Below are 25,291 nucleotides of genomic sequence, written 5' to 3' on the forward strand. Positions count from 1 at the left end.
TAGAAAAAAAACCAGAAAATCTTGAAGACATCAACAAATTTCTAGAGACATATGAACTACCCAAACTGAATCAGGAAGACATACACAATTTAAACAGATCAATTTCAAGTAATGAAACTGAAGATGCCATCAAAAGTCTACCAACTAAGAGAAGTTGAGGAGCAGACAACCTTGGACTTCAGGAAAAAATAAATTGTCTTTATTCCCAAAGGGAATATGTTTAATGTAGCATTAAGCAGAACCACATAAAACCCAACCAACCCCCTCACCTGAGCTGCTTCGCTGTTCCTGGATCCACTCAGCCGGTCCTGGTTTTGCTCTCTTCTCCATGTTGCAAAGGTCTCAGCACTTCTGTCACTGTGAACTTTTTGTGTTAACTTATCTTGCATCTGACTAACTTGCTTTGTCGCAGTCTTTTGCGAATCAACCTGTTGGTGTGAAGTAATGATTTATAATGAAATTTGACATTTCAAATTCTTTAAAATCCTAAACTTGCCACACTGTAACAAAGACAGAAAGAGGAAAGCAACAGTGAACATTATAGAAAAAATACTATAGTCAGCGAGATCCAGACCTTTTCTCATCAATGGGACAAGAACAATTAAAATTAGTGTCACTGTTATGCATTCTTTAGAAATTATCTCTACAGATAACTTGCTTACTGAAAAACAGCATTTTTCTGGAAAATTGTCACATTTTTTACTGCATGTGAATTCATTCTTAACCTTTGCTGGGGTGGATCCAGTATATCTTTGTAGTTTAATTTCTGATTAATTAAAATCTCAGTTTTCTCTTGTGAAGTGACAAAATCTACACCAAAAATTCCACTGCCATTTTAGCCAAAATAAATTCATTTCTCTACCTGAATCCAGGTATCAATATTTTTATGGCTCCCCTGCCCGGTGAGTCTGGTCAACGGGAAGAGTTGAGAAAGACTCTCACTGAAGATTTAGCATTTCTCATTTCTCAATTTTGTCACTAAGCAATATGTGTCTTTGATTTTATAAATTGGAACTATAAAATATGCCTATTTGAATTAGATTCCTGTACAAAAACTCAAACAATAAACTGCTACTATTTATTTCAGAATAAGGTAAAATATTCCTCCCAGCACTAAAAGAAGCGTTTCTCTCTAAATATACTTTGCTTGCTGACTAGCTGAGGAATACATAACTACTGTTCTTCTAATTTTCGACCTAGATGCCAAGAAGTTCAGAGCCAAATTCAGTGCTCAGTTTAGTGATTAGCACCTCAGCTCTCTGATATACCAATTTTTTCTGGGACAGAGGGTGTAAAAGGTGGTATTATATTATCTTGTTCATATTATAAACTACTTCAAATCATTTGGAGAAAATGATGTCATATAAAACATAAAATGCTGGCCATTTTGACAAAATTAAATATTTTTTCAGTCCAGATATAAATATATTGTATGCTGCTTTTATCAAAAATGGTTGGATTAGGAAGGATTTTTACTGTTGCTTAAATGAGCCTTCTGCAAAAGGTGAGTCACTATCCAAATAAATGATCATATGATATAAAAAATATATCACTTTAAAATACAACCTACTGATAGGAAAACACTTCGCTTATGTTTAATGGGTTGGACTTGAAGAACGAATGTAAAAGTATAGAACATGTATGTTAAGAGTCCCTGATGCATCATAGATGGCATAAGAAATTTAAGTGCACTTCATTACATTCTTAGAATGAAAGAAGTAACCAGATCAGTACACAAATACACGGTTACAGTTTCTATATTAACTAGTGTTGGCTGCATTTATTTTTATCAGTTAGATAGGATATCTCTGTCCCTTCTCATTTAACAAAACCATACAACCTTGGACCTCAGGAAAAAATAAATTGTCTTTATTCCCAAAGGGAATATGTTTAATGTAGCATTAAGCAGAACCACATAAAACCCAACCAACCCCCTCACCTGAGCTGCTTCGCTGTTCCTGGATCCACTCAGCCGGTCCTGGTTTTGCTCTCTTCTCCATGTTGCAAAGGACTCAGCACTTCTGTCACTGTGAACTTTTTGTGTTAACTTATCTTGCATCTGACTAACTTGCTTTGTCGCAGTCTTTTGCGAATCAACCTGTTGGTGTGAAGTAATGATTTATAATGAAATTTGACATTTCAAATTCTTTAAAATCCTAAACTTGCCACACTGTAACAAAGACAGAAAGAGGAAAGCAACAGTGAACATTATAGAAAAAATACTATAGTCAGCGAGATCCAGACCTTTTCTCATCAATGGGACAAGAACAATTAAAATTAGTGTCACTGTTATGCATTCTTTAGAAATTATCTCTACAGATAACCTGCTTACTGAAAAACAGCATTTTTCTGGAAAATTGTCACATTTTTTACTGCATGTGAATTCATTCTTAACCTTTGCTGGGGTGGATCCAGTATATCTTTGTAGTTTAATTTCTGATTAATTAAAAATCTTAGTTTTCTCTTGTTGAAGTGAGTCTAATTAATGTGGAAGTAGAAAAGGAGATGATGATGCTCCTTGCTTTTTGCAGGTAGTTTAACCTGTGAGCAAGATGAGTAACGGTTCATGTCATCTAGTACAGCGTGCCAGTACCAGAGGTTAACTTCTGCAACAAGCTTGCTGTCTCTAAGGTTTCTCTTTCACACCATGGTGCTATCTGGGAGATGGCTGACTCTCAATAACCTTGAAGAGACACAGAAATAGAAGGGCAGATCCTACAATACAGCTGGAAGATTGAAAGCTACGTGAAGGTCCTTATGTGAAGTATTTGTTCAGCAGTTTCATGTTTACAGCAGCTGAAAGTGCCATCACCTTTTTTCATGGGTTAAATAGGGAGCAGAAGACAGGAACAGCACAAAGGGAAATAATGGAGTAGCCAGTGCCAAGACAGAGAATAAATTACATTGGCTGGGCAAACAGAGCCTTAATTTGTAGTCTCTCGATTTTTAGCTTCTATTGCCAAGTGTGTTCATTCCATCCCTTTAAAATATGCTGGTGTTTTGTGGCTAGCTCTCAGTTGTCACAACACCATTCTTTATTTCCACCTCCTCCCGGATCTCAGTTTATCAAAGAATGGCAAAACTACTGCCTTTCAGTAACCTGCAAATTGGAAATGTTTCCTAATCACTCAGGGATTCTTTATTTTACCTTTCAACCATTTCAAACTACTGGGAAAATTGATGGGTAACCATCTTCTGAGCCACTCTTGCAGTGACGTCACCTTGGTAATACAGGTACTGTCATACCTCTGGTGAGAGACAAAGGGTCTCCTGAGGTTGGTGCACACTGTTTGATTTGCTGAAAAGACTGGCTTAGTAATCATTGTGAAAATGTGCTCTGTATTATAAAGAATTGAGATTTTTTTTCTCCATCTTCCCTAAAATATAATTGACAAATAAAACTATATATTTCAGACATATACTATGATATGCATATACTTTGTGAAATTGCTGAAATTAAGTTCATCAGTTCATCTATCATCACTGGCATACTTGAGTATATAGTACAGTTTTACTAACTATAGTCACCATGTCATATATTAGACTCCTGTAATAAACTCATCTTACAACTGGAGGTTTGTACCCTTTGATGAATGTCTCCTCATTTTCCTCAACCCCCAGATGTTGGCAACTACGACTCTACTCTCTGCTTTCTGCAAATTTTGCTTTTTTAAGATTCCATACGCAAGTGATTCCACACAGTATTTTTCTTTTCCTTTCTGATTTATACCACTTAGCACAATGTCCTCCAGGTTCTTCCACATTATTGAAGTGGCAGGATTTTCTTCTTTTTATGGCTGGATAATATTCCACACACATTTTTTTTCTATTGATTTGTTAGTGAAAGCTATGTTCTTTCCATACCTTGGTTATTGTAAATAATATTATAATAATATAAAAAATTCATTTACTGAAGTGAGTGCTTCAATAAATTAAAAATAGGAACTGCAGAAATCTCTTAGACATCATTATTTTATTTCCTTTGGAAATATACTCAGAAGTGGGATTGCTGGGTTATATAGTAGTTCTATATTTAGTTGAGATATTATTGAAGATTTTAGTACCTCCTATATGCTAAGCATTTTAGGTACCAGTTTTCACTCTGGGAGTCTCTGACATAAAAGTAAAATTTGGCCAAATAAATTCAGCTCTCTGTGAGGCTTTTTTGAAGAGATGGTGCTTCCTGCACATGTGATCACTGGCTGGATGGTTAGGCTGCATTGCTCTGGGCACTTCTAGTTAATAAGCAAATTGTATCCATTTATGGAATATTTCTAATTCTGGGGAAATTTAAATGAGAGGAAAGTGGGTTGATTATATTTAATTCTTAATTGTGAACAAAGTACAATTTTCTGTTTCTCAAGGATATGAAAATATAGAAAACAGCTCAGGCACCCCACATAATTAAACAGAAGAATACTATCCAAACATGTGCCAGTTTCAAAAAAGTAGCTATTCAAAATAAGGTAGTTTTAATTTAATTTTCCATTGGAAATTCACACTGTTTTCTACAATTAAGAATACCTCTGGACTCCTAAAAATCAATAAAAGTGTGCTTCTAATTAAGAATTTGTATTGTCACTTTTCTCATATACAGAAAATAAATAGGAAGACAAGTTAACAGAATTATTTTGAGAATTAAAGCTCAGGAAAGAATTGTGCAATTTACTATTACCAGTAATACACCTTGGATTTGCTGTGGAAAACTCAGATTTAGGATGAAAGAAGGAACAAAGTTACTGCCTGAAATGCAGGAGAGCTTGAACATTTTTACTCCTCTGCCTTGTTAAAGCATTTAGGAAGAATGGGTGGCTCATTATGCCAAGTGTCTACACTATTTCAGTATGGATTTAGGTACCACAATAAGGAGAGATATATTGATAAAACTAATAAAAGGATCTACCAGTTCTTGAAGTAGATTATCCTAGGGTTGAATTTGGCCTTCAATAATACCATTTTCCAATTTGCTTTGACATTCTCATCTGGGAATTCTAGAGTTTTAGCTCACCTCAATAAATGTTCTTACTAAAATCTGGTTTTGTTCATCGAATTGTGGACATTAAATTCTGGTGGGGAATTGGGGTACATTAGCTCAGTGTAGAGCACATGCTTTCCAGGGACATGGCCCTGGAGTCCATCTCTTGCATGTGTGTACATGTGCATACACACACACACACACACATACACACACACACACACACAAATCTCTGTGGGGAGCATAAACAGACTCCAGCAGCCCTGATGATAGAATCTTCTAATCTGATTGACAACGTGACTACAGGAGCTGCCAGAACTACTAGCAAGTGACTCCAGCTATACATACCATCATTTTGATTGAGGCAAATACCCCAAAAGATTTGCTTTTCAGGAAAAAATATCAATTTCTCTACTATCTTGACAAAACTTCATTTCCAACTGAACTCCAGTAACAGTATTTAAGAACTTCAAAAGGAAGCCTCAATTTACTGGGAACAGTTTATGATGCTAGGAAAATCTACTAGAAAATCATCTCGTTTTGCTTTTGCAAAAAGATGTTATAAGTGAACTGAGAATTTTATGGGGTATGCTACTTTCTAATACTTAACCAAAACATGTTTTTAGTAAAGAGGATAAATTTCCCTTAGTAAGTTTCAAGTTTTCTAAATGAAAGAACATTCTTAACTCTTTTCCTTTGAATAATGAATCATGGAAACATTTTATTTATATCTACACTCCTTTTCTGGTTCAATGACTTTATAAAAAAAAATACAAGTCCAGAGTTTACTCACTAGTCTGTTAACTAATTACAATGATCCACATACAGAGTAAAAGAAATATTTTATAATAATAAGAGGATTTTAGGACTAAAAAGGAAAACATGGGGTCATGTGGTTGATATTTATTCTAACTCTAAATCATTTTTGTTATGGAAACAATCGACTGTGGAAATCATTCTACACTTGTATCATTTGCAGGAAAAAGCACAGGGTAGTTTATACTGTTATACTTTGTTTTTGGAAATTTCCAGGAAACTGTATTTTATACTATCATTAAATAAAATTGTACACTTAAAATATTATAGAAAGTCATTAATAATTAAATACTGTTCTGCTGTGAAATATATCTTAATATCTATACATTGGTCTGATCACACTGTTAACAAAAACTAAGGTCTAAGAATGCATAATATTCTTAAGTTATTAAAGTGCTTCTTTTTACTTATAACCGAAGTACTCTAATCAAAAGAAATAAAGTATTTTTGATGGAGGTTCATTGGCAAAAATGTTTTATATTCTATTCTGTGCACATAAAAATGGTTTCTAACAAACCCCCTTTGAATTTGATGAAACTGAAAATTCTGGTGGATAATAATCAGAGTTTTATATCAGAGAATATAGTTATTGGTTTTTAAAATGGCTTTTTTTATATTTCAATTAAGTTTATGAAACTGAAAAACTACAAAAAAGGAAAAAAAAATCTCTACTTAAATTAGTGTAGATTAAGTGGTGACCATTACTGCAAGGGAAATACTATGTCAAGAAAATGGCTCTTTGTTTTGTTGGAAAAGTGATAAAAATACAAAAGTCAATAAAACTGTTAAAATAAGTCTCAGTAATTACCAAGATCAAAATCCAGTGGCTTTTTATTAAACATGAACTTTTGTTCTGCCTTCTGCAATACGTAAATAGTGCTGACAATTGGTTTGTGAGGCACTTGCTACAATAAAATGTAATTGTATCATGAGAGAAAGGTGACAATCAGGAGATCATGAAAAAATTACATATTCTCACTGGTAGTTAATTAGCCATGCAAAACCTCCTCAAACAGATATTCTCTTCTATTAGGAATGATTACTATGCAGGCCTACAGATGTCAATACCACAGTCATTCAAATACTTCTTTTCCTACTAATTGAAGGTTGTAAAGCTCTGGTGCCAAGGTTTTGCTTCCAAAGAGCTAATTTATGACTAGAAGGATATTTTATGTCTTCAGTTGCAGCAGCTACAAAATTCAGCAAATCAGAACCATCTGTGCACTGATACTTGACTCACCATTCATCTCGCAGCCTATCAGTCACATTAGTTTGCATCCTGCATTCTTGGCTCATGAACACTTGTGATGATCCAAAGTTCATAAAAAATATTAAAAATGAATGGCATCCTGACCTTACCTTATTGTACGTGCATCAGGAAGAAAATGCCCTCCACATTTTTTTTTTTTTTTTTTTTTTTTTGCATGTGAACAGAGTCAAGAAAGAAATGGACATTTAACTACCTGTCCAATAATATTGCTTACAGCAGTCTCAGGTCTACGCTGAGTGTAAAGATTGAACATTCTTAAAAAAATTTTAAGTTCTAATTCTTTGTATCAAGTTCTAATCCTTTTTTCTTTTTCTTTTTTTTTAAGAGGGAATCAATGGAAGATAGCTGAATAAAGGAGGAGCCTCAATAGCTTTTTGTAAAAAAAGAATTATAAGGATTAAAATATCAATCAATACAGATAACTTTTAGAATATTATCCAACACCAAATTATGGCCAAACTGGTAGGGAAAAACAAGGGACAATAACTGAAGAAAACCCAAAGAAAAGAAGCAAATAGAGGCTCTCATGAATAAAGTCCGATCAGGACATCAGGACGGCTTCATTTCTTTCACGCACAGCAGGCTACAGAGCCTCCTCTAAGAGACCACAAGTCAACCACCTCCTTGGTGCTGAGTTAGGAAGAACAGGAATTAAATATAATGAGCAAGGAACTGAGTTTTAAGACTCGTTATGAGTCCTAAAACAACTTCATTAGATAGAAAAGTTTCATGGAGGCAATCCCAGGATTGTTACTTACTTTTTTATTGGGAGGAGAATACACACGTACCCTCTGTCCTTCGGTGGAAAACTCCAGTGGTCCTAAGGGTATTCCACCAGGGTTCAGAATTTTCTTGAGTGTTTGATAGTTTGGTTTTTCATCATAAGCTAAACTATGAACACATGCTAAAAATTCAGCTATTTCACCTGTGAAGTATTAAATTTTTTACATGTAATTCATACTGGCAAGATTAGTAAACTCCAACAACCTTAAAAATCTTTTATTAAGTCTACTGTCTTACATAAACCCTGAATAAACTAAAAATGAACAAACCAATAAAAAGCACTTTTTAAATGATATTTAAAGATTACTGAAATATACTGACCTATAGATTTGACTTAATGGGACAAACTGGTGATTATTTTAAAAAAATATTTTTAGTTGTAGATGGACATAATACCTTTAATTTATTTACATGTGGTGCTGAGGATCGAACCCAGTGCCTCACACCTGTTCTACCACTGAGCTACACCCCAGCCCTGGTGATTTTTTAACACACCTTTTGCTGATATGTTTACAATTATCTAATCTTATGGGAGGAAGCAAATTTTAATCATCATGCAGCTACTAAGAACTACACAAAAAGTATATCAGACCTGCTTCAGACATTTTATTTTATTTTGGAACTTTAAAAATTCAGTTAAAAACCAATGTAATGTTTTATGAGCCTCCTGACTTCAAAGAGAAAAAAAAAATCAGTGAAAATTTTAATTAAGGTTTTCATTTTGAAATTGTAACAAAATACTATAAAAATAACCTTTAGTTCCATGTTTTTAGGAAGGATTCACTTTGAACTGTAGGAACCCTCCCTCAAGTCCTCCACATCCAGCTAGCCCAGTGTACTCAATGCAGTCTTGATTTTAGTTCAGGAGGATGAAGAATTATCACCTCTTATTTTTTCTCCAAAATAAAACATATTTCACATGGTCACCCTCCTTTCCCTAAAAAGGTAATGGACTACCAGATTTCATTAATTTTTTTTTTTTATTTTTAGTTTTTGCAATACTAAGAATAGAACCTAGCACCTCACACATGCTAAACATGTGCTCTACCACTGAATTAAATCTTTTAACTCAACAGCTTTTAAATACATGTAGAATTAGCAACCAAAAATTACAAACATAGCTGCATCAAAATATTTCAGTTAGCATTTTTGTTTTGAGGTAGAGGTTCAATCTAAAATTGGGATAGAAGTGGTGGTAATATCATAATTTTGAAAAACTGGCAGACTTTCATTTGTTCACAGAGTTGTTTAGCTTTTCCCCTTCAAAAAGATATTACTAATCCAAATGTGAATACCATTTACTCTCTCACTTAGTTGTTTATGTACTACAATGGGAAAATGTGGGAGGTGGGAGTAATCCTTCCCTTCTCCTCCAGGCAGACGCCATTCAAGGGGAAAACTGCAGAGGCACTGGTTTTACTCCGAAAAGGGGAAAATTCCAGAAGTGATAGTTATCATCCCTTTCTCCCTGTTAAAGCCAAAGTGACCACTTCATAGAGTCCAGAGCTATTTTCAAAAACATAAAGTTAATGTGGCTGAAATAAGAACTCTTGGCTCTGGGTATCCCCCCAAACAATGTAGCAGTTATGTAATTACATTTTTTTTCCTCTTCAATTTATGAAATATATCAACCTGTACTATTTAGCATTTGGTCAATCACATCTAGCAATAGCTACTGCTTTATGATCACATTTATAACATGTATCCTGGAGCCCCTGTGTGGGGGCATCCAATTCCTAAAGGAATGATCAAAAAGAAAAAAAGATTAATTTTCATTCACTATCATTTTAATATAAGTATTCTGTTGTTCTTTGGTTTTTAAGATTGGTAAGCCAAGTATGGTATATATTACAATTCCGTTAATCAGAATATCCCAAATGGAGAAGAGAGCCGAGTTTGTTGGGAACAAATCATTGTTGTAAGACAATGGAAACTCCTGGCACACCACCAACTGATAGCAGCTGTGCTGCAAAGCCTTCATGGGACTGAGGTTTGGGAAAATGAGGTACCAGTGAGGTAGGAGAGAGAGAGAATGAAAAAAGCCACTTCCATTATAAATTTATTATTATAAACCTGAAGCTTAGACTATCGTGATGTAGTACTGGTTTAAATGTTAGCCTTTCAAGATCTGGATTTATTATATTAACTACATTTTTTAATTTACTAGCATATTTCTAGAGCTATAAAACAAAATGCTTTGAGTAGTATGAAATTATGATATTCTTGAATCATCTGCTTTTTAAGCTAGTGAAATATTAAGTATCATTACTGACTATCATTTCAAGAGATAAAAACTTTTGAAGTTATTACTACACTGAGTTGGACATGCATGCTGCAAACCTCTTGACTATTTTATTTAATAAAATGTCTTGGTAGTAAATGTTGTATAAGTCTGTTCCTTTTTTATGGCTGTGCTTCTTCTAAGCACAGCCTCCCAACTTAAGAGAACTTCACTTAATATTCAACGTTGTGTGCTTTAGGAATAGAAATCTGAATTTTACAAACAGTATAGACTAGAATAAATGGCCTGTACTAAGAGGAACCAGGCGTGCCTCCCATCTAGATTTCTCATGTGACTCAATCTTAATTTATCTTTAATGAAAGAAGCATTTATGTTGTACAACCCAGAATATCTGAGCTTTCTTTTCCAATCCTAACCTGAGGGATAAGAAAGCTAAGGGACATATATAATTTGAAAAAGAAATGAAAGCACTCTATCTTTTTCTTTTTGTCCCATTAAGTAAAACAAACTATATGACTTGGCAAAAATCAAAATTTCAGAATATTAGTCAAAAAAGAATATTGTCATTTTGTTCAAGTTATTTCACACAGTCACAAAAATAAACGTTTCATCTTGTAAACTATCTCCCCAAATGAGAGTCATTCCTGTTTGGTACTCTTCATCAGAAGCAGAATGGGGAAGACCGAAGACTCACATGGGGAAGACACAGAGCCAGACTGTTTCTCTTTCATTTCCTTTGCAAATGAAAATTTTGGTTTCAAGTCAAAAAGCCTGTGAATATAAGTTTAAGATGACTTAACTCTACTTTTCAACTCTCAAATTGGCACCAATGCTATGTGACCTTAACTGGAGGGTCAGTGTACAAATCTACTTTCAGAAGTGTTAAAAACTAACCTGACTTTGCCCAATGTAAACAGAGATTAAGATTCATTTTGCTAATCTGACTCTAAGACAAAGCAAGTGTGATTGCAGAGCTGTTCTTGTATAAGAAAAAATAATTGAATTGTAAAATAAGTACTGAATAATGTGTCATGCATGTATGTACAAATGACAGAAATTTGGGTAGAGTTGACTTGCTATTTTATACTGATAATATTGTCAATTAAAGAATTCCAAAAAGTTCTATATGAACTTGAAATCCTTTGTCAAATATAGCCCCAAATCCCAAGATCACATACCTTTGCTCATCAAAAAAAAAAAAAAAAAATTGCCAGCTATTTAGTTAAGGTGTAACCCAGGTCTACACAGCATTTGAGAGTTTAATGATGTGTTTTTTAAAAAAATAATTGATGGAAAGCAGTCTTTCCATAGGTTGACTTTATCTCCTTTCAAAAATAAAGAAGCAAACCCAAAAAACCTTAATCCTAAAAAAAAAAAAAAAAAAAAAAAAAAAAAACCAGATACAGATGGTGATTTAACCTGTGCATGATTCTCAAAACACATTTAAAAAATGCAACGGACAGAGGTTTGAACTCCATCTAAATAGTATCTTATAGGGTCCTTGTGTTCTAATGTTAGTGATGATCTAAACATTCTCTTCTCTAGCAACCTATCCATAATCCTGAAGAGCTTCCTCCCACCCTGTGGGAATAGGAGGGGGTAAGTTAAGCAAAAACTACAAAACAGGACTGACAAATGTGGTGACCAGAAAATCACAAGATATAGCAGAAGTTATCATCTGACTTACAGCAACTGCTTCCAGACCGAGCCCACTTCAGCACTGACCCAGGCAGCTCATCCAACAGACTAAAACAAACAGAGGAACACACAGTGAATCTGCATCCAATCCTGTGTTCACTATTTTAATTAGAAATCAAAACTCTCATTTTATCTTGTTAAGTCACCAAAATTATGACTTTCATTGGTGGTTTTTCACCCACCTGTAATAGATTGAGAGGATACATAAAAGTGAGGGAGATCCCTCCATTTCCACTGACCAATTTCATATAATCACCTAGGAACTAAAACTATGTAGAATGATATAGGTCAAAATGCAGAAGTAGGAGTATTATGATTTTTTTTAAAAAAACAATTGAAAATCATACAAAAATGTATCTGGATTTTGAGGACATTCTTCCTTAGGTGTTTGCCACTGGAGAGGTGTATATTACTTAATTATTTATGTATGTTGTTCTTCATTGGGTAGTATTTTATGCTATTCTATGATTAAACAGGTTATCAAGAAATTTTTGAAAACAACACCGTAAGCACTTTCTCATGTTTTAGACTAAGTAAGCACGACTCTCTTAAGTTGCTTTTGCCACAAATATATATTCAACTAAAATTACTGATATGAGTGAATAATTCACAAACTCAGGCAAAGGCAGAATAGCAACAGTAAATGAACTGTTTTAATTTCACCTTACCTTGGGAAAAACAAAGGGATTAAAAGAGGTATATTGTTGAATATGCAATCATGCCCTTATTGAGAAATGCTATCCCCTTAATAAGTTGAATAAATAATGATTATGTATTATAAACCATAAGAAGTTTGAAAATGTTTAAAATGTTAAATATTGAAATGTTAGAATTCAGTTTATCTGAGTTACAAATTTCACAATGTAAGTGTACTGGCCTACAGGTTTGCATTATTAATCAAACCAAAATGAAGGTATATTAACATATATAAGAGTCCCCAAAATGTAAATGGAGGTTGTTTGACTTATTAAAGCCTTAAATTTTATATGAAACTTTAATATTATAATTATACACATGTAGATATATTCATTATAGATCCTACAACGAATGCATCTATATATGCATATTGATATAAAACTAAACAAATCATTAGTAAGTCCTCCTGAAAGAAAAACATGCATATCATTCAAATTAAAATGCTATCCTTTGAAATAAAGTACATTATTCAAATTAGGTAAACTGAGTTGGCAAATTGGATATAAAATCGTCCATGCATTTGCATTATTGTGCCTTTTTTTTTCTTACCAGGGAATGAACCCAGGGGTGCTTAACCACTGAGCCACATCCCCAACCCCTTTTCATATTTTATTTTGAGACGGGGTCTCACTAAGTTGCTTAGGGCACTGCTGTGATAGAGACTGGCTTTGAACTCACGATCCTCCTGCTTCAGCCTCCCAAGCTGCTGGGATTGCAGGTGTGTGCCATCATGTCTGGTTATTATTATTATTATTATAATCATTAATATAATAATGTTATTATTATTATTGTGCTTTGGCTTGACTCATACATTGGAGACCATCAGTTATATGAGAGTTAATACAGACACATCAATCACCCAGTATATAACTGATTAGATAGTTCTAATATTTACTTATATAAATGTGTCAATTTTGGGTAAGGGAATAGGATAATCAAGATTCCAAGTAAAAAAATATTTCATAATATGTATTTACAAATATAATCTGTATTATTGTGAATCTGCAGCATAGTCTTTCTTCCTTAAGAACTAATTCTATACTGAATTTAAAGATTGATTTCTATGGATAAGCTACCCCTCTTTGTACACTTCTGTTGTGACTTGGCCTATTTAAAACACAGCTGCCTTTTCCAAATGTGATAGTGTGTCTACAGATAACTGCAGCATATCTTAGTATACAATGAAAATCTGGCTACTCTGTGCCACATCCAATTGACTTTCATGGGCCTGACCAGTCAGAGAATTGTAAAACAGTAACATACTCTAAGTCTGACCTAATTCTTTTGCTAACAGAATTAGGTAATAAAAATTGAATGTAGAATATTAAAAATGTTTATGTGACTACAAGATTATCTCATATAAACAGCTCATAAAAAATTTTGTTTCTTCCTTAAACAACAGAACATCCTCTGGGACAGGAATAAGAGGTATACTGCTTTCATTTCAAAGATACAAGCCAAACTGTCCCACTTCGCACTGTTGCTTTGCACAGTTGATATCAATCACACCAAGCTCAGACTACTTTTATATTTATACAATGCTAATTTGAAAATATTCTTCCTTGCAAACACCACTATCTAGAATCTAGAATCTAAGCTCTGGAAAATACCCTGTAAAGGAATGGATATTTCACTTTATATTTTGCATTGTAATTCAAGTACATGTGACTTTATAGGTGTTATCATAATGCATTTTGAGTCTGTTAGTTGTTAAAGATATTTTTCAAATTAAAGAAATGTATTTGGTTCTCACAGTGGATGAATGGCAATTCTCTGAGATATGAGCTTCCTTTAATGTATCCCTCCAGACCTGTTGTAGTAAAGGATGAAATACTTAAAAATTTGTACTTTGTTTTAGCAGTCTGGACAGCCACAGGGTCCGTTAGGTTCTGTTCCCAGGGAAGTTTCCCACATGACCACCGCAGCATGCAGTAGCCGAGGATTTCAACGTCACTTCTTCTGGACAGGGCTACAGAAGTAAACATTAAGAGGGGGGATAAGTAAGTCCTTGAGAAAGAGAGAAATCTTTGAGTGAACTACTATTGATGAAATATGGAAAAGCCAAATAGGCAAAGTGTTTTGTTTGTTCAGCTGGAGTAAAACTTAAAACGCCCAGGCGTTTGGCCCCAGTCCACAGACAGGCAGTGACTTGTTGCTGTTGAAAGTCAGGGTCAGTTTCCTCACCTCCTCCAACTTCATCTTTCCTTAGTCTGGCCTGTCACATGAACTTGATCCCCATGGCCTCTGACATGATCCAGACAACCCATAACCCGGCACCAACACTTTCTCAAAGAGCCAAGCAGTAAAACAAAGAAATAAATGTCTGCAGCTAAATTACTAACATATGTTCCAGGAAGTCCATGGGGTCTGCATTGGTCATGCAGAGACCCTTTGAGTGCAGACTAAACACTGATGGCCTTTCCTGTTTTACTCACACTGGTGGCAGCATTTGAAGTTGGAAGAATATGACAAAACTGCCATCTAGTGTGCAGTCTTAAAAAACAGGCTTATCTGAGGATTTTTCAGTTACATGAAAGTCTAATTAAAATAGATCCACTGCTTTGGATGCACAATTCTACAATGTTACAGATATTATCTTTATAAGTAAGCAGCACTAAGCTAAAATTCTACCTCCAAATCCTACAAAGTCTAAAGGTGAGGCAATGGTATGGGACATGAGGAGAGAGGTGGTGGAGAATGAGTTTGAAGCCAAATAGAGACTCTTAGAATTTAATAAAAGATGGCTTTTCATTAAAAAAAAGAATACATTCCAAGAACATTTTCATAGCCCTGTAAATATATTTATACCAAGTCATTAAATGCTACACACTGTCATCATGATTTTATATACGTATGTGTGTTAAAGTGCCTTTTATCAAAAGATAGACAATGAAACCTAAGAAATGTGTCAAATATAATTGATACTTGTTAACAAGTCACTGAAATAATGATTGCAACATCAGCAAATACCCATAAAATAAACTCATTTTTAACAACCATTTCAAAGTGTTATAAAAACAATAGGCTGGTATTTATATTTCTACCACTACTTGAATGTTCATCTGAGTAGGAATAATATAATCTCCCCAGAGCAATATGTGACTGTTAAACCTGCTGTAAACAGGTATCCTGTTTTATTATCGTTCATTAAATAAACTCTGAAAAGTCACTCAGTAAACTTGGATTTTAATTTAAAAAGTCATCTACTAAGAAAAATGATGCCAGCGTGTTGCAACTACTTTTGGTTACCATACGTAAGTAGTTACAAAAGCAGAAGACAAGATCAGCTCTTAAACATACTCTATCTTAACTGCTATTAGAGTACTGGATTATTAAAGGCCCTTCAATCCAGCAGAACGTTGCAGTCCCACGGGTGCCATTTTACTTTCTGCACAAGCTTCAACAATGTCCTAATGCAAGACTTGGCTCTCATATTAAAATAAAAACACAATCTCCACCATGCTGTTCTGCAGTTATTTCTTTAGTAATAAATTTCCCATTAATAATGGAATGGTTCCATTTGTACAGATGTGCTCACAAGTCCCTTTTCCATTATGGCAATTCCCGATTACCACCACTGAAAAAAAATTCACATCCTCTAATTTTCAAAAAATGATATTTTGGCACCTGTTTGGATGATACAGGCTACAAGAGGCCCTTGGAGGAAAAACAATCAGAATTAAAATGGAATGAACCTTCACAGCCACTTCCCCCCAACCCCCCAACTGAGGGATTAATTGATATGAAGCTGTAAGTAATGACAAGTCATTTAGATTTCTGAAGTCAATCTTTCATAAACTGGTCTTCATTTAAAATAGCCCTTTGAGAGTTAACTTTACTTCACTATGATAGTTTTTGGTCTTACCTAATTAAAATACATTATCACATTTCTCAGTCTTTCACTTATTTTCTTTTACTGCACATACACATTAGTAACTATGGCTAAGCATTCTACCACTGTTTCCACTAAGTTCTATAAAAATATGTTATATTTAAAAGAATATCTAATAGCCACCCTTTTCTACTAGCAAAGAGATAAGAGCATAAAGTGTTTCTGAGTATATCACTTTCCCTTAAATTCCCTCCCAGAAAAACAAACGGAAAGTTTGACTTGTTTTAGGAAACTAATGTTTACTTACCATCTACTATACAGTAATATCTACTAAATTTTAAAATATTCTAGATGACAATATTAGAATCTGTATGTACTGCTTACATGCAAATTGGTCATAGTTAAGAGGATTACTGATATTTAACTATAAAGATGGGTTTTGGGTGGTGAAGTATAGCTCAGTGGTAAAGCACTTATCTAGTATGCACAAGACCCTGGGTTCAATCCCTAGCACTGGAAAAACTAAAAAACAAACAAATTAAAAAAAAAAAAAAAAACCCTCCTAGTTTGAAAATTGCTTCTTTCGTTATAGAATTTGAAAATTCCTTTAAAAACATGCCAAGTGAAGCAGTAAATGGGAAGAGCCCTAGACTACAAATTCATAGAGAGGAGATCCTCTGGTTCCACCATTATTACTTTTTTAGTGCTAAGATTCAATGATGTCAGGTAATATATTTCTTTTAACATCTTTTCATTTACTCAGAAAATATACTATGAATTGTTTTCTGAGTCATGCATTTGAATAATTATAATATATAAAGTTCTTCAATTATACTTGAAGAAAATAGTAAGCTTTCATAAATTTTCAAAAAAAATTCAAGAATTTACTATTTTATGTAAATATGATTTACTTATAGTGAGATTGTTATTAATAAGACTTTTCTGCTACACTTTCTCAATTTAGTTTCTAAGTATTATTTGGCATCTAATGTTTGTTGAGCTTACATATGGAACAAGGTAAATTAGTCTTTTCAGTGAAAGTCTGTGGTGTTCTCAACTGTTCAACATTTCAAAATGATAAATCACAGCCAAGAGTAACAACCAAAAAACAAAAGAAAACAAACAAACAAACAAACAAACAAAAACAGACAAAATACTGGGGGTGGGCTCAGTGGGACAGTATGCGCCTAGCAGGTGCAAGGCCCTGGGTCTGATCCCCAGCAAAGAAAAAAGAAAAAAAGGCACATGTGAGAACTTTAATTCTATTTCAGTGAAAACCAGATTCTAGAAATAGTTCATGTTAGAATCTGACCTAACTTTCCTGTGTACATACATGAATACACTACAGGGAATCTCAACATCTTGTACATCCACAAGACTAGGATCCTAATTAGAATAAGATATACTCCATGTTTATATAAATGTCAAAATAGACTCTACTGTCATGTATAACTAAAAGGAACAAATAAAACATACAAACCATATAGAATAAAGCATGGCATACAGCAAGTAAAAGAATGCATAATCAATAAAAACAATTGATGTGATTTATAGAGAGCTGCTACTGTGCCAGGTACTCTACCTGCTTTTTAATTATTTCATGGAATCACTAGAACAGTGTAAGACATTATTAACCATGTTGAAAAATAAAAAAAAGAAGCTAAAAGGGGTTAAGTAACTTGTTCAGTATCACTGAGCAAAACTGGAGTTCCACACTGAAATCTTTCGGAATCCAAAGCCCATGCTCTGTCTAATAATTATTTGCCTCCAGAAATAGTTTTAACATTATTCAAACAGCATTATTTACACTACTTTTATATTAAGGAATTGTCTGAGGCAGGCAATTTAACTTAAAGCACTGAAAGACATATTGACACAAAGAAATATGCTTTTGTCATAAACAAGCCACAGATACCAAGATCTAAGCTGCATCCCTAAGTTTTATAAAAGGATAGTTTCATGAAAAATTATTTCTTTCAAGCTACTTCACTCTCATAAAGAAGGGTCTCCAAGTTAAAATGTTGATTTATAAAGTGTTAAATGGTCCTTCCAAGTTGGCACAAAAACAACATAGAGACCACTTTCAAGAACTGATCCTCAGTCTAAAGACAAATGAGTAAAATTCACCAACAGGAATGAAAGAGAAAAAGCAAAGTTTAAGTGTTAATCCCCAAAATGGATCTGATTATTTGCCTAAGGGGCTTTCTGCTTAGTTTTATTTCTTATATATAGCAGCACTGTGGAGTATGAAGGGAAACAGGGATTGGTAGAAAATAAAATGAACTTGAAAATGTTTGGGTTCAAATGCCCAAAATATGAATATATGTGACCAGAAATGACAATGAGAAAGCAGAAAACATCTAAGTAAGATGCTCACTTAACAAACTGAGTAGTGACATCTGAAGGACAAATTTAAAGTTTGTTTTTACTTTTCCAACTGATAACTTACATAATTAAATATTTTGTCCACTGGAATGTACAAAGAGCTACAAAATATGGTAACCACTGTTTACTGCAATTTCAAAAAGGATATTAGAAAAGTAGAATGTAATGCATAATATTTCAAGTAAAATCCTGAATCCAGGTCTCTCTTTTCCCAGTACCTTTTGAATTGTAAGTTTTGCTTTCTCATGAAACACTACTACATGAAGATTAAGAAAAGCCATTCAACAAAGCAAAGATATTTTACATTTGGCCATTGTATATTCTTTAACCCAAGAGTTCAGTTAAAAAATCAAGATGTATGTTAAGACTTTAAAAGTCATATATGAATGCAAACAAATGGTTATATGCCACACAGAAGCAACAATTTTCATTATTGTTTATACATTAACCAGACAGTTTACAGCAGTAAAATTTACCTAAATGAAGAACTCAACAGTGTATTTTTCTGATTACTAATGAAATAAGGGAATACCAATATTTGATGGCTTACCTTTATATCTTATAATAGGAAAATAAGTTTCCTTTTTTGAATTATTGTTTGGGAGGATAAGTATTGTACAAACCATGTCATTTTCCTAAGTTTGGTAACATGAAAATACATTCTCAGTTTATTTCACATATATTTTGTAAGTTGGAGTGCAAAATGAAAGGAAACCATGCAAGAAATAACACCAGATTTGGATTTCATATACTGCAGCAATTGGCAAAAGTAAAAAAGTATGTTAATATATTTCTTTCTTTGACATCGAATATATTACATAAACAAATGGACATTTAAAGTACAATTTAGAGATCATATTTTATGGTCATCAATGATGTCGAATTAAAACAGGTATTATACACTCAATGCCTAGGTCTGAAGTATTTTAAAAAGCTCAATATGTTAAATGCAGTATATCTCTAGAGAAATTAGGTATTGACTGCATGCCTCAGTGAGTAGAAAAATCTACAGAAATCCATATCACACATTGATCCAAATATTGCTTTTTAACATTACTAAGAATGTAACAAATTTTAAAACAGTGTATTTGACAAAGATATAATTCTCTTTAATTATCAGGCAACGAGAACAAGATATGTCAAATTTATATGTGCTAGTTTCTATTGAGTAAAAAAATAATGGAAGAAATAAATACAACATATATTACTCTAATTTTATACTGAATAAAGCAGTTCAGCCACTTAGAAAATACCTTTAGGATACATGAGAGAATTGAGTTTGGAAGAATAACTGCAATGTTTAAAAAATACACAGATACATAGATGTATGATAGTTCCAGGAATAGTTATCTGTCCATTCATCTCTATGCATAATTTTTAATCTGTAATAACATGAGCTAATAGCTAAAATGGTTATTTCTTTTCCTCCCTTTAAAGCTGAATGAGAAAACACTTCGGTGAGGGGGCCAGGATACTTTTTATTCAGACTCTTCATTATAAAAACTTAATCCATACACACACAAAAATGAGCTTTCCCTTCTATTTCTGAATAACCCATTAGAAAAAGTAGGAGAGACCAGATAGTCTGATCAGGTTAACAGTTTACTGGGTGGCTAACTCATAAGACAGTTTTACATTAAAATCTGAATATTCTCCTTGGCATGACCAGATCCAGATATACCTGACTCATAGCAAAAGCTTGGCAACTAGAAGCTCTACTTTGTAGTGATAACTTTTGTTCTCTGTGCTTTCTTTTGCATTATCTTTCCTCCATATTTATTTGATCATAGCTACACTGGTACAGAAGATGTTTCTGAGATTAAGTTACACTGTGGCTGTACTAAAAGTAAACACATGAATATTTATGAATCTTGCCCTTCTGCATTTACCTATAGGATTTATGGCCCTGTTTATTCTAGTTTTCTATGGTTAAATAATTATTTCTCATAAAATGCTGAACTGAAATATTTTATTTTAGAAAATTAAATGCAAAACATTATGAATGAACACCATTCAAACATCTGAGAATGTTAAATCTTCAATTTTATACACAAGACAAAATTGCATATAAAAATTTCAGCAAATGTGTGTACACACATGTATGTGCTCATATACATGAGCCTAGAAGTCTAAAGTAAACCATATTTTAAATGCATGAAGGTAATCTACTATTTGGAAAACCTATGATAAAAATGAATATTCCAGCATAAAACTTTCCAGAAAATCTCAAAAATATTTAATGCAGGTTAGTCCCTGAATAGTCCTTCCAGTGATATAATATCATCTTTCTATGATTATTCTGAATTCAATTTTCTCTTCAAAGACCTAGAATGGTGAAATCCACTCAACTCATCAACATGTATAAGAATCAAGGGAGAAAAAAACTTTAAATGGACTACTGAATAAAATTTTTTTCAAATATTTCATGAAGATAGAACAATGAAAGCAAACACTCAACTACAGAATTAACTGAAGCTAAGATTCAGAATTACTACCATAATTTGAATTACCATAATTTGATTCAGAATTACTACCAAAACTTTGGTCAGACCAACACCTAATAACACCCTTACATAAGTACAATGGTTTCTTAGCTATTTTCATATACAAAACCAGACTGAATCAGTATCAATGCCATCAATTCAAATAAATGGCCCAACCATAAATCACTATTATTATTAACAAAACTGGAAAAATAGTTAAGAATCTGTATGATAAATTTCCATGTGTACCATTATGTAAAAAATAATTGCATGTATCTTAAAATAAATCTGGCAAAAGTGAAGAATAAAACTCATTGGAAATGAAAGAACTTTAAGTTAAAAAACATTATCAGTGAATATTTTTGATGTTTATGCTTATTAATTAAACAAAGCAATGTCCCATTGTCTTTAAATGCTGATTTATTACAATGTAAATAGTGAAAAGTTGCACAACACTACTAAATTTCTGAGTGATCATTACTTTTCCAAGAAAATCATACTTGGAAAAGAAAATGTAGTGATTTCTTTTACTCTGTGCTGGGAGTATAAAAGTTAAATTGTTTCAGAAAATATACTCTAAGATTCTTCCTGACAGCAAGAAGGTACACAACGGACACACTTGTTTCACTTTTTCAATGGCCTACCTTAAACTAATGTGGGTTTTTAATTGCTCTGGAAAATGATCAAGACCCTCTACATTACATGGTCAATGGTCCTTTTAATAGAAAAGGCAATAATATACAGTTGTTTGCGCCAACTAAAACTCGTTAGAAAGTCTCAGTTTAGGGTAACAGTTCAACAAACCATTAAGAAGTGCAAATGTCTCACTGCCTTTTAGAGAAAATGTGGTTGTCTCAATGCTGTTTAAAAATTGTTTGTTTGGTTTAGCATATTTGAAAATACTTTTATAAACAAAGTTTACAAAGAATATAATTTTAAAAGCCAAAGTTTTTCAATAATCACAATTTTTTCACTAGCATAACATTAGAATTGACTTTTTGTCTTGCTGACAGAGCAACTAAGAAAGTACAGTTGCATTGACCATATTGATTGTGAACAAAGCAACCATCAGTGGGACTCAGCACCATATATTTTCAATATTGACCTCCTACTTCCTTTTCCATGGCTTTCTGGGTCGGCTATTGGATTTGGACTGCAGAGTAATAAACAGCTAAGGTTTAATTAATGGTAAATGAATACAAGACATAGGTTATGACTTTAACTAATTAGGGAATTGTTGAATTAAGTCTGCCTTGGAATGCAAGGCAGTCCAATCAATATCCAATAAAAGGACTATGTATGTAATTTACCTGCAAATGTGTTTCCAATACCATCAAAGTGAGTTTAAATAAGTAAGATATATGAAAGGCGACTAGGAGAGATTTCCACAAGTTAACACTTTATAGTTTCAGAAAGATATCCTTATTGTGGAGAGATGATATCTTCTGAACTTTTGATAAGGGCACAAGGAAAAACAAGAAATAATCATTCACATATAAAACTTTATATAGTCTGATATTTGCTACAGCATCAAAACTCTTCACTGATCTCCAGGGTTAAGATATATAAACTAGTGACTTTCTGGGCAAGAGAACATCAAGCTTTGTTTACTTCATACCCTTTGGCTCCTTCTTGCCTTGTCGCAGTCTATGTCTCCATCCACTGTTAGAGGAAATATTCATTGGTATAACAGGAACTCAATAGTTCACATAAAAACCTTAGCAGCGCTCTCACTCTTCAAACTGACTCTGCCAAGGTCATCTCACGCAGCTTTATTACTCTCAACTCTAATCATTCTTCTGAAATAAAAGTAAGAAAAAGAAAAGAGAAACCCACCTACTCCCTTGTGGGCATCCAAGCTGGTAAACTCTATTGTCCCATTATGGCCTTTTCTAGGATTTTCCTGGTACTGTTTGTGGTTCCCATTGGGACAATATCTGTAGGAAAGTCCATAATCTGCAAGATAAACCTGGAAGACATGAACAGACAAATGAATAATGCTTTTGTCCTCTGAAAATATGGCCTTTATAATTAAGTCTTAAGAAGCTGATAACTTAGGAACAGTCTCAGATCTATATTTTATTAAACCAAGTGGTGCCTCAGGATAAAATATATACAACTAGGGGGCTATAACAACTAACTTTCCAACTTAAATCCTTACTGCATCATGGGCATATCTGATTTCTGGGCTGACTTAGATTTTAGTTTTTCTTATTTTGGTGCTGAATTCCCTTTCCTCCAGGTGGGCATCCAGACATCATAAACCACAATATGTCTTTTTATCTATTTCACACAGCTTATGAGGCTTGGCCTTTCCTTGTAACCCCTCCTAGAAACATAAACTGTTTTAAGGATAGAAGAGATATAAGAACAAATATTCTAAATATATAAACCTAATTTTATAAGTCTCCATTCATAGGAAATATACAAATAGTGAATAGACTATTAGGGGTGATGGCTCAAAACAAACCAAAAAATCTGAAAAATCAAAACACCCCCGTGTTGTCTGTATTTAAGAATGGAGCATCACTGCAGGACTTCTGGCCTTTCAGACTGATCCGTATCACCACTGTTATCTTTAAGTCAGTCAGAACTGCAAGCAGGGTCCCCAAACAGAAATACAGATTGTTAAAAGTAGACAGCAATTCAAGTGAATTTTTCTCAGATTACTTTTGGAGAAAGAAGGAAGGGGGAAGGACTGAGTAGTTTTACAGATATAGCATACGTAGAATGGAGAACTGCTGGACAGTTTTGGTGACATGGATTCAGAAAATGTAATTCCCACCCATATGCTACTATTCCATTCCCCTGCTCCAAAAGAAAGCATTTCCAACTTTTAACACACGTTGTTTCATAAATATTTCTTTACAATGTAGGGAATGTTTCAAGATGTGGCTTCAAGATAACAGATAATTATAATCTGCATTTTAAAATTTCAATTAAAAGAAAATTCAGTATTTGGGTATTAGTTTAAACTTTTAGTTTTAGGATAGCCTAAGTAGAAGAAATTTTGAACTTTAAAATAGAAAAAGCACAAATTTTTGCTAGAGTGTCTGAAAACATATTTCCATTTGTCTCTCTTTCCCACATGCACTATTTCTCAGTATTGCCTCAAAAGTAACTAATTTCTCCACCCTAAATAACCCAACACTTCAGGACCAGTTGCTTCCCTTCACTATTTCTGATGTGTTCATGTCTTTATTTCAGGAACTAAATAGACTTCACTTTGCAAGTACCTGGAAGGGTATTCAGCAAACAGAATCATACTTTAGTACATCAGAGCAGTTTATTATTTTTATAGAAAGAGCTATCAAGAAGTTTTTCATGTTGTCATTACTCCAAAAAGAAAGACCAAAATTTTAAGAATGGATACTAGGCACTAGGTCAGTGTTCAGTACTTTCACTGACCCCAACCATCCTCCTGAATTCCCATAGGTAGGGTATCATTATCAACATTTTATTCCTGTGGAAATGAAGGCTTCATGTATCTCTACGAGTTGTGTAAGAAAATGCAGCCAGGATTCCACAGCAGTTCTGACTTTAGAGTCTTCACCTCTCAGTCACTGTCAAAGCAAAAGTGCAGCAGGCAAATGAGTTAAAACTCATAAAGGAAACTTTCTTCAAGATTACTGCAATAGGGGAGAGAGTCTGAACTCAGCTCCAATGAAACAAAAGACAGGAAAGGTTGTATGCTAGTGAGCCAGCGGGAGAGTACTAGATGTTAAGTGGTCAATGTGATAATACCATCTGTGTTTACTAACTGGCACCTGGTTACTGCCTCCCACGGAGACTACCATCCTGCATAGGACAACTCCCAAGTCCTTAACAAAAAACATGCCTATGTTCTAAAGTTTGTAAGACTGGGAGAAAATCTGTATCTCAAAAGGAAAGGAAATAATTTACAATTTTAAGTTTTCTTAAGTAAATAAGAAAAGGGACGTCAGGACTATGGTCAGGAAGAAAACTGTCAAAAGTTTAGACAAGCTGATGGGCACCTTATGACCATGAAAAAAGAGCATAATTGTAAAAGAGAGAAAAGAGAAGCAGGAAGGGGAAGGAGGAAGAGACTGATAGAGAACCACATGTGGCCCAAAGAGCTCAAAGTCTAAAA

At 33.7% G+C, this 25,291-nt stretch overlaps 1 protein-coding gene across 9 annotated transcripts in view; it reads right to left on the reverse strand.

Moving 5' to 3' along the window:
• Positions 1–25,291, reverse strand: part of Vrk2 (VRK serine/threonine kinase 2) — a 207,763-nt gene that overhangs the window by 128,284 nt on the left and 54,188 nt on the right. For 7 of the 9 annotated variants that reach the window (XR_007104759.1, XR_007104758.1, XM_047523385.1 and 4 more), the window contains 6 exons: positions 23,017–23,149; positions 14,329–14,449; positions 11,774–11,832; positions 7,820–7,986; positions 1,940–2,098; positions 270–428 (listed from right to left, as the gene is read on the reverse strand). Coding sequence is in view for 7 of the 9 variants with exons in the window: in XM_047523385.1 (XP_047379341.1) it covers positions 270–428; positions 1,940–2,098; positions 7,820–7,986; positions 11,774–11,832; positions 14,329–14,449; positions 23,017–23,149 (798 nt within the window). In the remaining 2 variants the exon portion in view is untranslated. The remainder of the gene's footprint in view (positions 1–269; positions 429–1,939; positions 2,099–7,819; positions 7,987–11,773; positions 11,833–14,328; positions 14,450–23,016; positions 23,150–25,291) is intronic. The other 2 variants (XM_047523382.1, XM_047523386.1) reach the window with 1 other exon arrangement.

The sequence above is a fragment of the Sciurus carolinensis genome, chromosome 13, assembly GCF_902686445.1.
Source record: "Sciurus carolinensis chromosome 13, mSciCar1.2, whole genome shotgun sequence".
NCBI lineage: Eukaryota > Metazoa > Chordata > Mammalia > Rodentia > Sciuridae > Sciurus > Sciurus carolinensis.